The sequence below is a fragment of the Chroicocephalus ridibundus genome, chromosome 8 (genome assembly GCF_963924245.1).
Source record: "Chroicocephalus ridibundus chromosome 8, bChrRid1.1, whole genome shotgun sequence".
Classification (NCBI taxonomy): domain Eukaryota; kingdom Metazoa; phylum Chordata; class Aves; order Charadriiformes; family Laridae; genus Chroicocephalus; species Chroicocephalus ridibundus.
Genome location: NC_086291.1, coordinates 25,999,931 through 26,021,537, shown reverse-complemented (window position 1 = coordinate 26,021,537; position 21,607 = coordinate 25,999,931). Strand labels below are relative to the sequence as shown.

At 40.6% G+C, this 21,607-nt stretch overlaps 1 protein-coding gene across 1 annotated transcript in view; it reads left to right on the top strand.

Annotated features, from left to right (window-relative positions):
- Positions 1 to 20,216, top strand: part of CFH (complement factor H) — a 33,399-nt gene extending 13,183 nt beyond the window's left edge. The window contains exons 8-24 of the mRNA XM_063344186.1: positions 817 to 1,017; positions 1,820 to 1,993; positions 3,616 to 3,792; positions 5,687 to 5,866; positions 6,021 to 6,194; positions 7,498 to 7,680; positions 10,067 to 10,249; positions 11,587 to 11,769; positions 13,044 to 13,223; positions 14,702 to 14,908; positions 15,514 to 15,690; positions 16,345 to 16,521; positions 16,661 to 16,837; positions 18,059 to 18,241; positions 18,962 to 19,162; positions 19,467 to 19,667; positions 19,835 to 20,216. Of these exons, the coding sequence (XP_063200256.1) occupies positions 817 to 1,017; positions 1,820 to 1,993; positions 3,616 to 3,792; positions 5,687 to 5,866; positions 6,021 to 6,194; positions 7,498 to 7,680; positions 10,067 to 10,249; positions 11,587 to 11,769; positions 13,044 to 13,223; positions 14,702 to 14,908; positions 15,514 to 15,690; positions 16,345 to 16,521; positions 16,661 to 16,837; positions 18,059 to 18,241; positions 18,962 to 19,162; positions 19,467 to 19,666 (2,957 nt within the window). The 3' untranslated portion in view covers position 19,667; positions 19,835 to 20,216. The remainder of the gene's footprint in view (positions 1 to 816; positions 1,018 to 1,819; positions 1,994 to 3,615; positions 3,793 to 5,686; positions 5,867 to 6,020; positions 6,195 to 7,497; positions 7,681 to 10,066; positions 10,250 to 11,586; positions 11,770 to 13,043; positions 13,224 to 14,701; positions 14,909 to 15,513; positions 15,691 to 16,344; positions 16,522 to 16,660; positions 16,838 to 18,058; positions 18,242 to 18,961; positions 19,163 to 19,466; positions 19,668 to 19,834) is intronic.
- The last annotated feature ends 1,391 nt before the right edge of the window (positions 20,217 to 21,607 follow it).

Below are 21,607 nucleotides of genomic sequence, written 5' to 3'. Positions count from 1 at the left end.
ATGGTTGGAAGGTATCTTTCATTACAATTATCACAGCTTTAGATTTTCACTTGCAGTTGTATGTTGGTATATTATGAACAATTGGTTTTATTCTACCTGTTATAACCTGGTCTGTCCAGTGGGAGATCTCGCTTGCCCCAGCATGAAGGCTCTGGGTGAGAGCACTTCAGGAGGAACCTACCTGCCATGGACAAGTAGGGCATCCTGGGTAAAGTTGAATTAAAGTTTTTGGGAATCTTCACCTTCTATCCTTGACTTGTCCCTGAAAGGGGTCAGTGCTTTTGAGGAACTGAGAGAACAAAAGAAAAACACTATAGTTTCAAATTAAAAATGAGAAGAGCTAGAAAGAGCTTTTTATGCAGAATCCCAAAAGTTACAAATGAAAATGGTAACAGGAGTTATCTCAATTTTAAGAGTCCACAGTTCAGTCTATAGCTGAGCTAGCTGTCTGGGTTCCCATCATGGTCAGTATAGTAAATTTAGTAAAAATACTCTACAAAGACAGTGTCTTCTCACCCTAGAACAAATACTCAGATTTGCTCTCATGAATCAGCTTTTGGAATCCACTGAGAATATTGACTGGATTTCTGTTGGTTGCAATGGAAACAGAAGGAACCATCGTAGGTATAGGTAATGACAAAGACACCAGAAGTAGAGTGCAATTGTTCCTGCACTACTTAGGATCTGCCAAGTTGTACAATCCTGATTCTGTCAGTTTCAGAAAACACTCAGATGATGAAGCTGAATCTAAATTAATTGTCCTGAGCTTTTTGTCATGCATCTGTTAATATTGTTGCTGTTATATTCTATTTCAAGAGAAACCGTGTGACTACCCAGTTATAGAAAATGGCAAGTTAAGTGACGCACTGGAGTCCTACAAATACTATTACTTTCCAGCGATGTTCGGGCAGCAGGCTGATTACCATTGCAATTATGGTTATTCGACCCCGAATGAAGAACGCTGGGTTCGAATAGCCTGTTCTGAAATGGGCTGGTTGCCAGAGCCAAAATGCCTCAGTAAGTACATTTCCACTATATCCTTAATTCTGTTATAATTAGCAAAGGTCTGTGCAGCAGAAATTGTGCCGATGGAGCGCAAGATGGAACAAAGAAGTTGGTTAAAGTAGAACTGCTTTAGGTGACCGCTGGAACTGCACCCAGACAGTCATCCTATCTGCAGAGCTCAGACTGTCAGCTGGTAAGTGACACTCTGAAGTGAACGAAGCTGAAACAGCGCTTTTGGATTTTGGAGATTCTTTACTTCTGAAACTATCCATGAGATTAAGAAATACATAGGAAATGTTTATCTTCGCCAGCTTCTGGGTCACGTGCATGCATCTACTTTCATCTGCACATACAAACAGGGAGTTTCTACTCGATGTAAATATATAAATACATAAATATGTAAATGCATTTGCAGAGAGGTGATAAAATCTCCTGAAGGCAAATGCTGAAAATCACTCAGGGCAGACATCAACATTTTAGAGACATAGCAGACCAAACCAGAGCTGGTGTACATGATGCACTGAAGTTAGCCAACTTTGCTTATGAGTACAAGATAATCAATATTGTTTACTAGACCACTTCTTAGCGCTTTATGTAGTGACTTGCAGTCCTGTTCATGTGTTTTGTTAATTTTTAGGGCAGTGAAACAAAACATGCTTTCATTCAGGTTTGAACAGAAATGTCTTTCGGGATAGAAGAATACATAAATGTGCTAGGAGACCCTTTTTTGGTAACGGTCTTCCTAAGAATTCATTTACCTCAGTTCTTGCTGTACAAATTACTGTGGTTAAATGCACTTACCTTTCTTCTTTAGAAAAATGTGATGTCAGACATCTGGAAAATGGTTATTTCTTACGTGACCAGAATATTTATAAAGAAGGTGAAAAAATTTATTATTTTTGCAACGATGACTTTCATCGTGAACATGAAGGTGGAGTCACATGCACAAAGGATGGATGGTCACCTCCTCCAAGATGCATCCGTAAAAGTGAGTGTGCTTGTTATTTTGTGGAGGTTTCTAGCTAAACCCAGTAAATCCATCATCGCATCACCTACATTAACCCATCACCTCTGCTTAGTGACTCTAAGTCTAGGTGCTCTACAACTGAAACACAATGCCGTGATTCTCTCAGCTGGCTCATGCAGCTCTCATGGCCGTGTATGCAGCTGAGATCAGTCACTATACAAACGTGCAGACTATAACCCTGTAAAATGTCCACACATGGCTCATTCAGATGTCCTAGAATGTAAGCTCTGGGATGGGGGTCATGTTCTCTTTGTCTTCAGTAGTGAAATCTTGTTATAGCATAGCTGTGCAGTAATATAATAAATAGTAGTCATTCCCCTTCTGCAGCCTATCTCTAATTTCTTGTCTCCTTTCAGTCTCTCGCTATACCACCTGATCCCTGTTTCTCTTGCCAGTTGGCATCGTACTGGAAGGGGGCAGAATTAGGAAGGTTACCTCTCTTAATTGTATTTACAGCTTTTGTTCCTGACTTGCATCAAGCCTGAAATTGCTAGAATGTCTTACGCGAACTTTAAATACTTTAGATAATGATTTCATATGGACAAGAGAAATAATTCAACCTAGCTTTTCATGGACTGTAAAAATATTGTTTTAGGAAACAATTCCACCCTGACAGAGATGCTGACCATAGAATATTTTGGACCGCCACCTACTGAGATTTTGATATAGCAATTAGCAAGCAAAATAAAATTTTATGATTCCTACTGTTAGTCAGTTGTGGGCGTCACTAGTATAAATAAAAAAAAAAAATTGGTGTGAAATTTAAACTTTTGAAGCTGTTGCACTAAAGTATCATTAACTCTGTTCCCAACATTCAAATACATTCTCTAGTGTTCATCAAAGTATTTTTTTATATGTTTATTTACTTGACTCTCTAATGCATAAATATTACTATTTTTTTTTTTGTTTTAATTTCTCAAAGTGAAGAAACTCCTTCACAGAATAATTTATTAGTAAAGAATTTAGCATACAACGGAAGTGTTCTTTCAGATGCAAGACCGTAACATCCAATCAAGATTTCCATTCCTTTAGACTGGCTTAAACAATGTATTCCAAGTGATGTGAAATCAGTTACAGCATTGGGTCTGTCTGCACTACTGTTTTAGTATACAAGAAGGGGTCCTTTGCTACAAATTTGCTTTAGTTCTGCAGTATATGCACTTTGAATGATTTCTCTTTGGTAGAATTGAGGTGGTACCTGCACACCGTGGTGATCTCTGGTGTGTGTCCCCTTGCAATACAGACAGAAGGGCCTCTTTATACACGCACAGTGCAGTGCATGCCCAACATGAATTTCATTTCTGGTGAAGACTGGATGAGGACATACAGTTTCGGAAGCTTGCAGGGTTACTGCAAATCAAACCCTTGTCCATCCCTGTTTGTGCTGCACAAATTGGTAACTGTGAACTTTGACTTTACAGTTGTCCCCCAGAAAGAGAGCTCGATGCAGAAGCAAAATGTCATGTGCCCTTAAAAATCTTCTAAATCCTACTGCCGTTTAATTTTTCCTCCTTCTTCTGTGTATTACAAGCATGTAGTTTAGTAGTGTTTTACTTGGAGGAAATTCTGTCTATGTCTTTCAGAAACATGCCAGTATATCAATTTTGACAATGGTTTTTTCACCTTGGAAAGGAAAACATTCCGTTTACAAGACAAGGTCACCTATAGATGTCATACTGGCTTTGTAACTCCAGAAGGACAAGAAACAGGACTGGTACAGTGTCAAGAAAACGGCTGGACTCCACCTCCAAAGTGCATCAGTGAGTAGCATAAAGGCTTCAGAGCTCCCTATCATTGTCACTAGCGCAGACCTGATGTCCCATGTGCTCAGGTTTTTGTCATCTAGATTGATAGAGTTTTCTTACTGGGCAGAGGGAGATTCAAATAGAAGACTGGTCCTCCAGAGATTAACCTTTCTGGGGCTCTAGGAAATAAAGAGAGAAAACATAAAGAAAGTGAGTAAGCAGGGAAAATATCTACTGTCTTTTAGGTGAGCTATCTTTTTGGACCTCTGTAGCACGAAGTAGATGGTGATCACTGAACTCTACAGTGATTCTTACCTGATACAAGGTACATATGCCTAAATTTCATAGAATCATAGAAAGGTTAGAGTTGGAAGGGACCTTGAAGATCATCTAGTTCCAACCCCCCCTACCCTGGGTAGGGACACCTCCCACTAGACCAGGTTGCTTAAAGCCCCATCCAGCCTGGTCTTGAATGCTTCCAGGGATGGGGCATCCACATCTTTTCTGGGCAACCTGTTCCACTGTCTCACCACCCTCACAGTAAAGAATTTCTTCCTAAATCTAATCTAAATCTACCCTCTTTCAACTTAAAACTGTTACCCCTTATCCTATCACTACATTGCCTGATAAGGAGTCCCTCTCCATCTTTCCTGTAGATGCCCTTTAAGTACTGGAAGGCCACTATAAGGTCTCTTTGGAACCTTCTCTTCTCTTGGCTGAAGAACCCCAACTCTCTCAGCCTATCTTCATAGCAGAGGTGCTCCATCCCTCTGATCATCTTTGTGGCCCTTCTCTGGACTTGCTCCAAAAGGTCCATGTCCTTCTTGTGCTGAGGACTCCCCAAGCTGGACTACGCCAGGTGGGGTCTCATCAGAGCAGAGTAGAGGAGCAGAATCACCTTCCTCGACTGGCTGGATGCACTTCTTTTGATGCAGCCCAGGATGTGGTTGGCTTTCTGGGCTGCAAGCACACACTGCCCTCCCTTTAATCCTGACCTGTAAGCTCTCAGTCGTCTCCTCATCCATCCACAGGCAGAGCTCCATGCATTCCAGTACATGGACCATGGAATGGTCCGTGGTCCATATAATGGACCATGGTCCATGACCATGCCAATATGGTCATGGACATAGAGGGCAAATTTACTCCCATTTCTCCCCCCTTTCACAGATGTGGGGGATGATTTATGAAGAAATGCCTATGAACCAAGGGATTTTGCCAAGAACTTTCTTTAAATATGACCAAACTAGAGAAAAATGGGATTCATTATTTGGAAAGATGTTATCACTATGCATAAAAAATTATGCATATGTCTGCCCTGGTGTTAAAATGTACATTTGTGAAAAACACTGGAGTGCTTTTTCCTGAAAATACCTCCATACTGTTGTTGCCTTTGTCCTCTTAGTTCCTTCCTCTCCTGAAGAAGGGTGTAGGATAGTAAAAGGAGAGACTTAATCTTACAGTGTTACGATACCAAGGCTCCTAATACTGACCAACTTTAGCTGATATTTTATCTTGTCCTTCTATTTCAGACTGCCTTTTCCTAGGATTTTGCAGCTTTTTTTCTGACCCCCTCACAAACGACCATGAGGAATAGGAGTAGAAGATGTTTGCTATGACACCTTTAATGACATTATGTAGTAGAAAGAAGGGAATTGAAACTAAAGAAGGAATATTTATGCTAGATATTATTTCTAGACATGTATTTCTGAAGATTAATGCAATAGATATTATGTGAATGTGCTACATGTGATATTCTATATTCATATTCTGGCAATGCAAAATTTTTAATGCTTCAAATATACTGAGTGGTTCGGTAGACTGGCACACACTGACGCACCTACAGAAATGATGCTTCCAAAGGGCAGTGTTTCTGGATCACAAAATGTACTAACTGTGTTTCATTCTACAGAATCCTGTGAAACACCTCATTGGGTCAATTTGAATTACCACACGGATAAAACTACGTTCATGCCTGAAGATACAATTGAGTATGTGTGTTCGAAGGGATATCAAACTGCAAATAATATGCCAATAGGTACTTCAAGGTGCGGCATAAATGGTGAATGGAGTCCAACGCCCCACTGTCTTGGTGAATATTGTTGCGTTTGCTAATCAATGTAACTCTGTATACAGTTTGTGAAGCTTTTTTCTTTAAAACTTTCTTAGGTTTTGTTCTAATCAGTAGCCTTTCATGTCCTTTTTGTAGGGTGTACACTACATGTTAAAATATTTTGTCTTTGTAGCAATAGAATGTAAAACGCTGGCGTTGCCCAATGGAGATTTTTCTCCCAAGGAGAGTAAATACCACAATGGAGATGTTGTGACATTTACCTGTGCAAAAAATTACGTAAGAGTGGGACCTGCCTCTGCTCAATGCTATTACTTTGGATGGTTTCCATCAGCACCAGAGTGTAAAGGTAATTCTTCTGTTAACTTCATTGTAGTAAAAATATATGAAAAAGCCTGGGTCCCGAAGGCGGGACCTTCTATAAGCCAGTATTGTTCCCAAGAACAATTATCCCATCTTCGTCTCTAAAAGGACAGGAACAGGCCCTCTTTGGATCATTTCGTAGTGTTTTGATTTCATGTAAAAAAATCTGAACAGTTGAGCTTTCAATATTGAACTTTCTGTTAGATTTGGTTATGCCCACTGGAGTTCTGCAATAACTGAAAGTGAGCTGGTAAATGGCTTGCACAAAACTTCACTCAGGTTATTGACTGTAATGTATGAAAAATTACTTCTTACTCAAAATGACTTAAATAATGTGCAATATGGAAGCCAGGAGTGATTAATGTGAGTAATTTCCTGAGTTTTGCCACTGCTTAATGTTGAGACCGACCAGATATTGTACCGTATGTTCTTTTTTCTGATCACATGATATTGAAGAAAAAAACTATTTTGTAGATGACACAGAGCTGGACCCAAGTAAAAGAAGCTCAGTGAAGGGGTTTCCCTGTGAAATTCTTCAGCTTCATCCAGTAGGATGAACAAACTCATGCAGAAGGGAAGATATATGCCCTATTCTTCTCATCCATTTTAAGACAAAGCACAATTTAGTGACATCTGAAAAGCATTTGTTTTGCTGGTGCCCTTTCATGAGGAAGCTTGGGTCGATGAAGGGATTCGTATTTCTCATCTCCCTTTCTTCCCACTCAATCAATTTCCTTGTTGTCTTTCATGCTGTCATCCTTTTTTTTGCTCACTCTCTTTTCCATTTTAAAACAGATACATTTCATATAGTTGGCTCTTTAGCTCAGGAACATTTTAAGCTCCCTTAACAGGAGTTCCATGAACTCTATCGAAAGTGAATTCCTTTAATATACAGTACATATCACTTGCTAGGTGATTTTTGTAATGTATGCTGCTATTTTTTGCAAAATTTTCACCTTTTTTTTTATTTTAAGAATACTGAAGTTGTCATCCACGTAACACTTTTTTTCTCTTAAAACTGGGTTAGTTTTATCAACCACTTCTTTTATCATAGCAGGCAATTGACAGTGCATGGAAGTAAAAGTAGCGTGAGCCAGGGTCATGCATATCTGTTTCTGATCTCCAGCCCAGCATGAATCCATATATTCAAAGGCATAAACCAATGATCTGTTTAACCTGTTCTACTGATTTTTCTTAATTTTAAACAACAAATTCAGTTTATTTTATGTTGCACTTAACTTATAACTGTGCTAAAAAAACTGAGTTCAGTACTGATTTCTTGATTTCAGTGAAAGCCAGTGGCTGCGGACCTCCACCTGAGATTACCAATGGATTTATTGCTGGTGGCTCTGGGGAACAGTATCAGCACGGGGACAGAAAGCAATACGAATGCAACACTGAATTTAAACTGGTTGGATCAAAGGAAATAGAATGTGTTGATGGACAATGGTCACCTCTTCCCTCTTGCATTGGTAATCTATACAACTCTTACTTGTGAGAAGTTCATATTTCACTGTAGGCTAAAAGTTCACAGATATTTTCACAACTGAAATTACAGTTTGCAGATATAACATATGACGTTCGAAATCATGTTATGGATAAAAAGTAAACACACACTATATGTAAAAAACAAAACTTTATTAGTAATATAATTGAAATCTCAACAGTCCAATCAAAGAATTGTTGTGAGTCCAGATCAACTGATTATAGAAAGAGAAATAAAATAAATACATAATATGTAAAGAACAATTATAAACGTATAAATAATACAGAATATCAAAGTAATGCAAACAGTTTATAATACATATTTACAATTACTATATACACGCTTTCTCCTTTTTACCCCTTTTTTCTGGTTTTATGCTGACCCTTCTACTGCGCCTTTGGGTTCTAAAGTCAGTGGCTTCAGTCTGGTATGTTTTCAAGGGAAGCTACAGCACATTATCAGTATCTCAAGTCATTCACTGGGAGGAATGAGATGTTGATGCTGATGATTTACTTTTCCTCCTTACAGGATCTGCCTGGGGTAATTTTTAGGTTTGCTAGCATGCTTTTGCTTGCCCTTTTTTCACTGGTCTGCAAGTTCTGAATTAGATATGTTAAGTGTGTTTTAAATATGTTAAATACTTGTTCTTTGATCTTTGTATTACCCCTAAAACCAGTTTTGATCAGCTCCAGGTCTAAGCTGGCCTTGGGGTGCCAGGCTATGCCCTGTCTGGTACCATCCCCGTTCCTCTTCTCTGCCACACCCAACTTTTGTCCCCACTTCTTAAGGACTCTGTTATCATACCTGCCCTCTATTCACCTGCATCATTATCTTAGAGTCATAATTACACACTCTATGGAGACTAAAAACCTGTTACTACTAAGTACATAAAACTAATGGTTGTTTCATACAGAGATAACCAAAAGTAAAATAAATAGCTATAGCCTGGTCACAAGAAAAATCGCTATTACAGCTAAAACAAGTAAAACCAAGCCTCCAGGCAGGTCAGGACAAGTTCTGATAAAGTAAGCCCGATAAGCCATCATCCTGAGGTCCTGCAAGCTCGGTACAAATTCTTTGGCCTCTCTCTAGCAATGGCGATGCCGGGGCACTGGGCTACAAACACAATGACTATGAATGCATTATCTATGTTGCTGTCTTCCCTAGGCTAGAGGCAGACACGTCCAACAGTTTTTTATAGTCCAGATATTGAAATGGTGAATAGTTCTACAGTCAAGTCTCCTGCCTAAGCAAAAGCGCACACTTTCTGTGCATGTCATTAGGTAGTGTACCTCAAACCTGAGAGTACGAATTTCAACGAAAGGACTTAAAAAATACTTGTGCAAAACTACTATTTGATTGTTAAGACAGTATCTCAGAATTGAAGTAGAATCGAATATTCAAGCTGAAAATCTCTAAATACAGAAAATAATTCAGGGCATTTTTATAACGCATAATCATCTAACAGCAGAACCAATAGATGGTGGGTTTTTATGGAATAGTTTACTCTGTCCCTATATGTGTACATGCTGACATGTCTTCCACGAGCAACACTGGTGGTTTAAAAAAGCACAGTGTGGAGCTTACATCTTTTCAATCCTTGATCCAGTGAGAATAGTTTTGGTGCACAGGCTTGAAAGAAGAGTGGTCCAAACTTGAGTGCTGGGTTGTTCAAATTCCATTTTTGAGTTTATCATGGGTCTTCCCTCTCCTACATTAAGAGCAGGCCGTGTGCCCTTATTCCCCTTACATGCCCTTTTCCTCCTTCAAAAAAACCTACTCACATGCTGCACTCATCTGTGCAAGCCATTGCCCTTTGCTGTCACTATCACGGCAACAGTGACAGCCCAAAGCAGGAACTGCTGTTACTACAAAGAAATGACAGTGCTACAGCCCTCTAAGTACTGTTACAGTGGTTTTCAGTTCTACTAATACTAAACGAAAGTACACATTACAAATGTGTAGGTGTATAATCAAATGTACTTTTGACTGATCAGAATCAGGGGTCTAGGTAAGTTGGATTGATCCCACTTGGGGATCCAGATAAGCTGGATTACTTGAAGGTTTTCTTACCCTTTAGGGTTTATGTACCAATGAAATACAGTTTGGGATGCTAATGTTAGCTTGAAACTACTTGTGGAGCGAGCTGTGGAGTTACCACAGTGATGGAAAAGGGATGGAAAAGAAGGAGAGGGATTTAGTAAACTGCCTAAAACATAAACATACTCAGCTGTGTTGAAGTTTAGTTGTTACAATTAATGGCAGTAAGTTTGACTCACCAAATGCAAATATAGTTCTTTTTATTTAAGTTCTTTCAGCTATTCATATATGACTCCAATATTATTGTGGAATATTTCTGCTCTTCTCAACAGAAGATAAAATGCCATGTGGATCACCTTCTTCTATTCCGAATGTTGTTGTTTATCAGCAAGACCAGACCGAGTTTTCACATGGGGATGAAGTAATTTGGGGATGTAAACAAGCCTCTGGCACTTCTAAGGCCAAGCAAATAAAATGTCTTAATGGGGAATGGAAGCCTTTACCTCTTTGTGCAGGTAATCTATTTCCATAATATTTCCATAATATTTCAGATGTAACAGTTCTATTCAAAATCTCAAGGACTTCAGCAGTCAACATGTAGCCAGAGATACTATAGTTTCATGCATCTCAATTAAGTTTTTTTATTTACTCGTCTTTTAAATGTGAATGTGTCCTTCATCCTGGAAAGTATCTGCGCCTACAACTTTGTAAGCACTCTGAATAGGTTTGGGGAAGGAAATGGACACTTGTACAGTGGGTAAAATCGAGTATGGGAGTATATCTTTGGTGTGCGGTGGCTTTTATGCATTTTCCAGTGGTACTCCCTGGTAATGACCCTTCAGAAGCCTTGGGACATACCTACAATAAAGTAGCGTACCTGTTGCGTTAATTACTTGTAGTTTTATGTCTCCGTATACTACTCTGTTTTTTTAAAATCCTACTGGGAATTAAAAATAACAGTAGTAGCCACGCTGTGCTAGGCTTCTCCCATCCGCATCATTTTGACATGGTTTTCTGATCAGTAATTTTCTCTTTTTTCTCATCTTCCCATTGAGTTTTGCAGGGCATAAATTCAATGAAATTAATGTCTTTTAAAAAGAGATAAAACAAAGCCTTTTCCTAAGAAAAAGAAAAAAGAAATTACGTTGGAGTCAGTAATTTAAGAAAAAAAGCGATACTGGACAAGGAGTCTTGTTTGGGATAAATTACTACAGCGCTTCACTTACCTTTAGCAAAATAAACGGAATAAATATCCAACTCTTGGTTCCCCCTTTCTTCAGAAGTGATTTTATATTCATCAGAGATTTGAGTATACTCTATTTACAGCTATGTTGAGGACTGAGTCTGGCACAAAACAGCCTGCTTAGCTTTCACAAGTAGCTTGTGTTCTGACTCTCAGAATCACCAGTCAAGGACAAAAGCCCTGGTTATGACTTAGATATACTTCCACAGGAGATTGATACCTGATATGTATTCAGTGGGAAATAGTACTTCCTTTATGCTCCTGTTTCTACAAGCATCTTGCTCATCTCACTACCTTTTCATATTTTTAGGGAAGAAAAAAAATGCTTAGTTTTTATATTATTTACTGCACTTAGCAAAAGGCATCCTGTCAACATAAAAATAATCGCTTTGCAAGTAGGAAGAGTATCTGCTTTAGATAACAGGAACAAAAAATCTTCTGTTTCTGTAATCAAGGAATTTTAGGAGTTACTTCAAACTACAGTAAGTAAAAAAACACTTTCACATGGACATGCATTAGGAAACTGGTAACCTCTTTGTCAGTGAATGCATATGTACGTATTATCTGAACCAAATCTATTTTTATATCTTTTCGTTGATTTTTTTTCAGATCCAGAGCCTCAGTGTGTACTTCCAAAGCATGTGGAGCTTGTGCAAAGTGATCGTCCTTTCAGGCCAAGAAAGGGTACTAGGTTCCATAGAGTTATAAATTATGTATGTACATCAGCTGACAAAAATATTAAACAGGCAATTTGCGTGTCTGGAAAATGGTCACCAGAGATTGAATGTACTGGTATGTTTTCAGATTTGCATACAATTTCTTCTTTTTATGTAGGAATGATAAATGCTCATTATTAAAGCTTCTTAGCATTGCTGTGTCATTAGTCTGAAATGGAAATTCTTCCATGCTTATATGTATATCCTTATTCGATTATACGCTAAAGGACAGTCATGAATAATTATGGGAATAATTTGAAGAGTTAACTAGGTTTTGAGATGCAGTATTTTAGTGAGGCAGACTTAATCTGTACTCTGACAATTGGAACAGTTGTTACTTCTGATGTGAGAGAAAATGCAATGATAAATTTAAGCTCCATTCTTCAAAAGGGCTTTACCCTGGCGCAAGTCAGAGTAGCGCGTAGCTCAAGCTCCAGCCAAAGTTCCTCTAGTTCCTGTAAACATTCAAAGCTTTTCTGTTCCTGGTTTTTCTTTTTTTTTTCTTTCTATTTTTTCCAATTGCTTCCTAGTGAAACAACAAGAAAAAAGCTGAGTTGGCCAAGAGACTGCCCTTATCTAATACACACCAGAGGTCAGATGCCTGCAGGATATTTCCTGTAGAAGGCATGATTGTAAAACAATCATTGCCTCATTGCCTGCCTTGATTAGGCCAGATTCATGGGAAATGATGCGTGGAAGTGGGAGAAGTACACAGAGTGGCAATTGCTCGAGGGAACTTCTCGTTCAAGTGTTCCTACCTTCCCAGTTTTCTGGAACCACTAGAAGCAACAACCCAAGCTCTCGAGGTCTTGTCCTTCCTAGGTCTCCTCCTTACTAGATCTACCTCCTTCCCTCACTTTTTCTTACCTTTGGCAGGAGCAGCCACTTGTGCCTTGAGTGGGAAAATTGAAGTTTATTTGTTTCCTTTTGTGATTCTCATTTAGCTCTGTTATCAGCTAAGTCTGAAGAAAAAAGCAACAACAAAACAAAAGGAAAACAAGAACCCCAGAAGTTGGTCCAGTTTTCCTGAAGTAGTTCACCACAGAGAGAGGAACAGGGAGAGCACAGAGGAGCGCGCAGATGTGTGTAAGGGAGAGACTACAGGCAGCTTCAGCTTAGACTGGTGTAGGCAACTGTGACTATCTTTTCTATGAGGTAGAAAGCATATGAGCGTCTGAAGGCAGCTCTGGCACTTCTGAAGCAGAACAAAATGATCATGATATTAATTAAAGCTTGAGATAGCTACTGAAGAATTATCACCAGTGTTTTCGTGGTTGTTAGTGTTTTAATCTCTGGTGAACTGTTACATTTTATTTAATGTCGTATTATAACATGAGTATGTGTCCTTAGATGAGGAGAGTACATGCCCACCTCCACCTCAGGTGCCTGGTGCTCAACAGATAACAGGTGGAAGAAATTACAACAATGGGAGTAAAATAACTTTTTCGTGTCTGGAGAGTTTCGAGCTCGTCGGTGTGAACGAAATAACATGTATAGAAGGGAAATGGCAATCACCACCTTACTGTGTGGGTCAGTAGTGAATTTTTTTTTTCCTATTTGTTTTATTATGAATTTCTGTGTTATGCATTTGTAGTCATCATTTCCAGGACGATGATATTATTTATGTTAAGATTATCATGAACAGGTAACTGCAGAAAACCAATAGAGCGTAAGTTGCTAAAGAAAGTGCAGTTAACCAACATCTGTACAGTAAGTCTTTTTATTTACACAGACTTATCTAAGATGGCATATAGAACTTTCAAGTAGTCCCACAAGAGCTGGGTGTTTATTTGTTTGTTTACTGTTTTGCCGAATGGAATCTCAGTTTTGACTGGGAGCCTTTAATAGTATGCTGGCAAAGAAAAGCAGTATTACGTATTGTTTAGTTGTAGTAGTAACAATCGTTGTTTTTTTTCATTTTTATTCTTTCTTGAGTTTTCTTTTTGTGGCTTCTTCTTGTAACAGGAGTATAAATGATACGGCATAACTCAGGCCATCTGTCTATTCTAGGAAATGCTGAGGAATCTGTAATCCAGTTGTTAAAATATTACCAATGCAGGTGATATGTTGTAAGCAGAAATTCACTAAGAGGTAGAATAAATGAGTAGGGGATAGATGAGCACAGGACAAATGAGGTGCCAGCTGGCGACTGATGTGTACAACGTGCCAACCATGTCTGTATTTTTAAGCTGCAATATTCTGATGTCATGAGGTTTCGCTTCTTTTACCATTTCTGCTGATCAGTGGCAGACGAAGAGAAGAATAACCAAAAAAAATGCTTGAGCTGTTCATAAAACAGCTTTTACTGAAATAAAATTCCCAGTCCCAGTTAATGAACAGGAATTTTGACTGTAATTAGATCTTTTGTATTGTGGAATTCAGTGCAAACATATGCCTTCAACTTGATGTGTCAACTAAAAAAACCTAATTTAATAATTAACTAAAAATGCATATAAAATATAATTTAAGTCTACCCGCTCTACAGGAGTGTAGGAGAAGCAAGCATTGGGACAGGCCTGACTCAGGACGGCTTCATAGAGATTTAATCCATTGTATGTATCAGGAAGTACATTATAATACTTTGTTAAGTTCTGTTCTCTTTTTCATCATGTCATCACAAAACCCCTCAGGACATTGGTATAACTTTATTAATGGTGGAAAAATTTAATAGCTAATATTCTGGAAAATCACTTTCAGTATCCCAGAACAAGATAATGTCTCTGCCTATGAAATTTTCCCTGTTCTTGATAGTAAGCTGTAACTGTATCTCCTTGGTATGAACTGGAAAATGGCTTTAATTTCATTCAAAGGAAAAGAAAGAAACCCCATGTAGGAGGGAAAGGAGACAAAAGTTTTGGGTTGTATATCTTAGATATTTCTTCATCTTCCTTTCAAGCCGTTTCATTTATGTTTGGATTTTTTTTTTTCTTTTCAGTGTTAGACAGCATACATCGTTGGATTATTAAATGTTTTGCATTATGTTTATTTATGTCTTCTATATTTTATAGAAAGACCATGTTTGCCACCACAACCCATAGAATGCGCGGATGTTCCCAGGCTGGAAAATCAATACTTAAAAGTTCAAAAAGAAGGGAAAACGATGTATCTGGCTGGTGCTAGACTTAAGTATGTTTCTCGTTCTGGATACATGTTAGATGGACCATCAGAGATAACTTGTTCTATGGGAAACTGGACTTCAGCTCCTACATGCTTAGGTAATATTAAAAATACTTTTTTTGACGTGCATTTAGCAATGAAATTGAAAGAATTTTAAACTGGAGGTTGACTAGTAGGCGCCAGTAATTCCATATTTTGCTGTGGAATCTTATCATCCTTCATGGATGTCTTCAGAGCAATTCTGATTGGATACAAGGCTGACTTTTTGAACGTGTTTTAGATTTTAAATATTCCTTTGTATTCTTACAATCTTTGTTCAGTTTATATGTCTGCCAGGTGAGTCCTGGGCACATCCTCATAATCCAAGGATCTGTTTTCTACAGAGTACACTAGTGACTAGGAGTTGCTTTGGTGCTTCAGTGATGGCAACCACTTCTGTGTAGTAAGGGACATAAGCCTTTATTAAAATTTGCTGGCAGGGTTAGAAACAGGTTCTAAATATTTCAGTGACTGAAGCCCATGTGTGTTTAGGGGAATGACTTATTTAATCTTCTGTATGCTGCCTTGTATATAAAATCCGCTATCAGTGGATGACTATGCTGATGTTAGAAAAAGCTCTCTAAAGCAATTGTTTGGTAGAAGCAGGACACTCATTCTGTGTGTATCACATTAGCACAAGCATCAACTTTCTGTATCTTTTCAGAAATGCCATGTGGAAGTTTTCCAAAAGTTGTCAATGCTCAAGCTGAAGGCAGAAATAAGAAAATTTATGAGCCTGGTGAAACAATTCGCTACCAGTGTGATGCAGGGTTCCTGATTGTTGGTCCCCCTGAAATTATTTGCAGAGAAGGAAATTGGACAGCACCGCCCTTCTGTGACGGTATAGATTCTACTTCTAAGTAGTCTATGATCCTTAGTCTCTCATGTTGTGAATTAAAATAATGTCAACTCAGGCATGCAGGTGAGTCAGGCCAACAGAGCCAACAGGTGTCTTGCTTTGAAGGGGCTGCTACAACACCTATTTTTCTGGCTCCTGAGAAACAGCAAGCAGGGTAGACGAGCAAAGAAATCGTTTTCCCTGTGGGCTGAAGCGAGTAGCTGAAATGTAGCTCACTGCTGAAACCAAGCAGAGAGAGGGTTACGGGGGAGTGGATGCTGGCTGCAAAGGAGGAGGTAGGGTGATGTAGGTTATTAAGAATAAGATACTCTTTAATATTCTTTAATATTATAAGACATTCTTCATCACTAAGAATGCCAGTTTCTGAAAATTACCTTCAAATGGTAAAGAAATTACTTCACTCTCCAGCCCTTTGGCACACAATGCTGTACAGCACCAGTCTGCACCTTTGGCTGATCTGTGCATCTCCTTTTCTCTTTCTAGTCACTCTAGATGGTCTAGAAAATCTAGATCTAGAAAAAGATCTGCATTATACAAACCATTTTTGCTCATCAGGAACAATTGTGCTCCAGAATGCGATATTATGTGATTGTAATATTGCTGTGCTACTGTTCTTAAATGCACCTGTCTTTCCAGACGTTAGTTGTGAAGATGCACCTGAAATTCCCAATGCTTATATTACAAGCGCTCCACAGGAGAGGTATCTGCCTGGTGACAGAGTGCAGTATGAATGTGAAAGCAATTTCCAAATGATGGGTGGAAATTATGCCACTTGTACAAATGGAAAATGGTCACAAGGACCAATCTGCAGAGGTAGGAATTTGTGCTTTCATCTTGCCTGTTAGCACAGACGTTTACCTGCCTGTTTACCTAAATACTTCAAAGACTACCTTTTTTACTTTTGTTTTCTTTGTGTACCTGCAAAAGTGACTGCAGCAGTGTCTCTTTTCAGATATGAAGTGTGAACCTCCTCCAGAAATTGCTGGTGGTAAAGTTCACGGTGTTAAAAAGTCACAGTATTTGCCTGGAGAGAGTGCTCGCTATCAGTGCTGGCAAGGTTTTCGGATGACTGGGGCTTCCACTGTAGTGTGTCAGAATGGGACCTGGACAGAGCTGCCAAAGTGCAAAGGTAATTTCTCTTTTCATACAGTCACCTGTCAGTGAGACTGTCATGAAGCTGACTCAGTGCCATTTACTTCTCCAAATTTCAGTCTCATTGCTGTGCACAAACGCAACGTATCTGGCACACTCGGGAAAAAGACATTTTCCCAGGCATCTCTTCAGATCAGTTTACCAGCTGAGTGACTCAGGGGCTTCAATCGAGAGGGCCCTATCTGGAAGACCACCCTGAGGCCGAGAGCAGTTGCTGGCCAGGTCTAATTTTGAGATGCAAGCCTTGGACTTCTTAGAATCTCCTGTCTGTGCTTGCCTGATAAGAAGAGAGTGAGAAATTTTGCCATTTATGTTGGAGAATAGAGCCCACAGCTTCCCTGCTAGTTGACATCCAGGTAATGCAGATGATGCATTGCTATATTGAATGCTCTGGAGTCAAATCAACTGTGAATCAACTGAGGGTAGAATTTGGCGTGTGAGACAATACCTAGGTACTCTGTTGGTGCCTCCTAGGATTTCACGGGCGCACTGAATAATCTCATTTGTTTTCCTTAGACATGCAGAAAGTTTCAGCACATTTGCCTCAAACACCACCCAGCTGGGAGCTGAGAGGGATGCAGAAACAGCAGAGGAATTAAGACCAGGCTCCTTATTGTGGCTCCAGAACACAATGCCAAGTGCAAAGAGTGTCACTGCTGGTACCGAGGGATCTGTGTCTTCTCTGAAGGCCAGACATGGCAGCAGTGTGGTGCTTGAATAGGTGTAAGAGTCTGTGAGGCTGCAATGTGAACTCTCCAGTGGCCATAAGTGGCCCACAGAGCCCATGGGCTATTCCATTAGTGATTGCAGTTGTGCAGCTCAGTGTCAATCGTTATTATTCGCAGTTGTTTCCACTTTTCTCACTGCTTAGGCAGTACAGGGAGGAGGTAGGTGTCAGGCTCTTCTTCAGAAAGAGCCGTGCTAAACACTACACCATTAAGCAGGACAAGAGAAAGTCCTGCAGACATCTGCAGGCACTTCAGCTGTGGACAAATGGGGTGAACTGGCAGTTTTGAGTCCCAGCACTGGAGAAATGAGAAACGCTTGCTCTTTTTCACCTGCCAGGTATTTGGTTTTCTCTGCTTTTCTCCGGGTCTCTCAGAGTAGTGACAATGTACTTCCTGGTTGTACTGGTGGCCAGGCCTCCATTGCAATTAAACTCTCATGGCTTTCTCTCCGATTGGGACTTTTCTTCCAGGTAAAGGTGGGAAATGTGGCCCGCCTCCAGTTATTGAAAATGGAGACCTTCTTTCCTTCCCCGCACCAGAATATTCACAAGGTGCAACTCTGGAATACAAGTGCCCAAGTCTTTATAAACTGGAAGGATCTAAGTATATCCGGTGTACTGACGGACAGTGGACAAGTCCCCCAGTTTGCCTGGGTAGGTTGAAGCACGTGCTGTGTGGGCAAAGGCTGTGTGACTGCTCCTTTTTTCTTTTTCTCAGATCCTGGGGGCACTTGTGCTGGGGCTATGATGACAGCAGGGCAGAACAACGATGAGTCCTTCTTTGGTCCAGAAGGAGTTTCTTCTTGAAGTTAGCTCGTGTAGTCCCCCCTGCTGCCTGCTGTCTCTTGCCACAACGCTGGGTTCAGGAGGAGGGGAGCTTGGCTGAACCCCGCTGTGTGAGGGGATGGCTATGGCATCCCAAGTGCTCCCGAGCTGGGGACACTGCTGTGGTCAGCAGGCTGTGAGCTGGACCTGAATGCATGGCAGTGGTGGGGAAACCTGGGGGTGCGTCCATGACACGGCCATGAGGAAACAAATTTAGAGAAGTGCTGGGCAGAGGTGAAGAGGGATCTCACAAAAGACACAGGGAAGTTCATTGGGGCCTGGTGAGTTCTCCCAGCAGTGCTTTGATCTTGCCCTATGTGACTGTCAGAGTGAAAAGGCTTTTCTATAGCTCTGTGTGGGGTCTCAGCCATGGTCTTTGTTTCCCTTTTGCTTGGATGTGAATGTCTTTCCTGTTGCAAGTAACAGAGGGACAGAGCAAAAGCTGGAAGTGTTTTCTTATGCAAAGAACTTCTGTAGGCTCTAGGGGAGAAAAGTTCTTCGTGGTGCATGATGCACAGTGATGACATTCTTCTCTTTGCCTTTTTCAAGTGGCCTGTACAGCATCTGAAGAAGACATGGCCAGAAACAATATTGAGCTGAAATGGTTGTCAAGAAAAAAGCTGTATTCCAAATCGGGTGACTTCATTGAATTCCGGTGTAGAAGAGGCTATGTGGTGGACGCAGAATCTTCCCCCTTCAGAGTACAGTGTATGGAGGGGACATTAGAATATCCACGGTGCAAGCCAGGAAGTAAGTCATCTCCACTCCAGACACAGCTTAGCTGCTGCGTTGTTGCATTTTTAGTGTTGAAGCCAATGGGAAAGCCTTTAGCTTTCCTGGGGAAGCACCTGGGGAGGAGCCAGGGTGCCAGAGCATCCTGTAAACTGCAGGCATTGAGGGACAGTGCCCCTGAGAAGCCATTGGCTGGCATACCTGAGCTGGAAAGGCTGGGGAAAGGGCTTTCAGGGGCTTTCAGGTGGTTTCTCAGACAGTTTCAGAGCATCAGTTGTCTAGTGTGAGGTCTACAGGCCAATAATGAAAGCACTTTTTGCAGAGAACTGTACAGTGAATAAGTCTATTATGGAAATGAAAAATATTCGACTACAGACATCACGGTGGTCGAGAATTTCCACCTATCTCTCTGGGGATTCTATTTCATTTGAATGCAATTGGCAGTGCCGGGAAGTTTCACGCCCTGAGGCATTTACAACAGTGTGCATGGATGGAGTGATTAAGTATCCTACATGTGGATAAGGTAAGTGCTGGGTGCCGAGGACACAGCAGGGAGGCTGGGGGCGGGGGGACGGTGTGTGTGCTGTGGGAGGCGGCTTTTCTGAAATTGCCAGTCCACTGCTCTGAGGAACCACTGCGGGGTGTAAGGCTTGGTCTTCACACGTTTCCCCTTTTCTCTTTATGCTGCAGGAACGTCTGGATAAATGGAAATGGCATGAAGGAGCCCAGCTGTGGAAATGAAAAGTCCCTCAACCGACCCAGTGATTTGAGCTCGATTTTTCCTGGCATTTCCTGTTTCACTGTGCTTCGTTTGCAGCTTAGCCAATGTTCTGTCTTGGAATTTGTTATTGTTTTTCTTTTTATTATGGGATGATTGTGTTTACATTTTATCCACATTTTATGCATTTTTGTAAATGTGTTTACATTTTATCCATTCGAATGCTTGTCCTTACATTTTATCCGTTCTATGTTGATCTCGCTGTTATTTTTATTAACAATTCTGTCCTTAAATAGGCTGGCTTTGGTGGCATACTGAGATAAGAATTAAAGTCCGCAGCTAATTTGATCATCAGCAAGTAGAGTGTGTTTGGCCTTGTCTGCTCCTAGCTTCTTCTCCGTGCACTTGCCTGGAAACTACGCTGGGGTCATGGCAGAGGTGGGTGTCCTGACTGCCCGATCAGGATGAGAAACTGAGTGGAGTCTCCTCTAAATGGCTCAAGGAAGTCTCTAGACCACAGACCCAGTTCTTATGGGGGACCTGAGCCTCCCTGGCTGGCTGGAGGGGCTTTGCTGGAAGGGCAAAATGTTGGGATGCCAGTAATTGGGATTTCTGGATAGAGGCGGGGATGAATTCTTGGTCCAGGGCCTGGAACGAAACCTGCCATCCTTATATTTTCTGAGAGATTCTGTGACGGTGTCTTGATGGGGCCAGGACCTTCTTGAATTTCTGACAGTTGATCGAATGATAACATATTGCAGCTGATGTATGGGAACAGCTAACATGTTTGTGTATCACTGATGTCTTACTGGGCAGGGAAACGCTGAGGGAGTGTTTTTACTGCCTCTTACCTATTGGGTTTTGTAGGTGAAGTGCAGTTTCTTTACTTGCTGTTCACTTTTCTCAGATTTTTTTGAAACCCAGTGTGGGCAGCCCACCTGGCACTGTGCAGCAAGGGGTAATTTTGCATTGACCTTCGGTGCCTTCATCTCAGAGGGGTTTTTTTCATCTAATTCCACTAGGGTCATGAAAATCAAATGAACCACCATGCTGTATTTGTATATAGTTAAAGGAGCCTATCTCAATATTCCTGTGAGGTATTAATATGGGTTGATTTTTCTCTAAGGAAGTGAAGCAAAAAATATTTCTTCTGTTGTTCCTTTCACTGGATGATAAGGGAGATTTCAGAACAGTTAAATCTGCTTTGGCAGCTCCATAACCAAATAACTCAGTTCTTAGAACTCCCTGAGTGCAGACAGGTCTTTTGTTGCAGGGACATGAAGAAGAGAGAACCCTTCAGCCCAAGATCAGGTAAATCAGCGCTGAAGGTCCTCTAGAACAGTGGGCTGCAAAGTGGGGTTTGGAAGATGATCCACTGGGTTGGAGGAAGAAAATATTAGAATTCTATTTATATTTATTTTTGTCAGAAAAAAAAAGATACTAAGTTCTACTTTTATTCAATATTCAGATTTGACAGTGGCAATTTGAGTTGGTGTGTATGTCAGAGGGTTCCGTGTCACATACGGTACCGATGTGTCCTGGGTGGGGAGTGGGTGCTCCGCAATGCGGAGGTGTTCACAGTAGCACCCTCACGCCGTCGTTCCTTTTCAGCGTATTGCCGTGCATCACCGTTTGTGTGTGCCCAGTTAAGTGCGTTTGTGGATTATATTTAGTTTTCCCCATACTACCCCTCACAAAATGGACAAGTGGCTTAAAAAGATTCCTTGCAAAGAAAGTGCAGACGG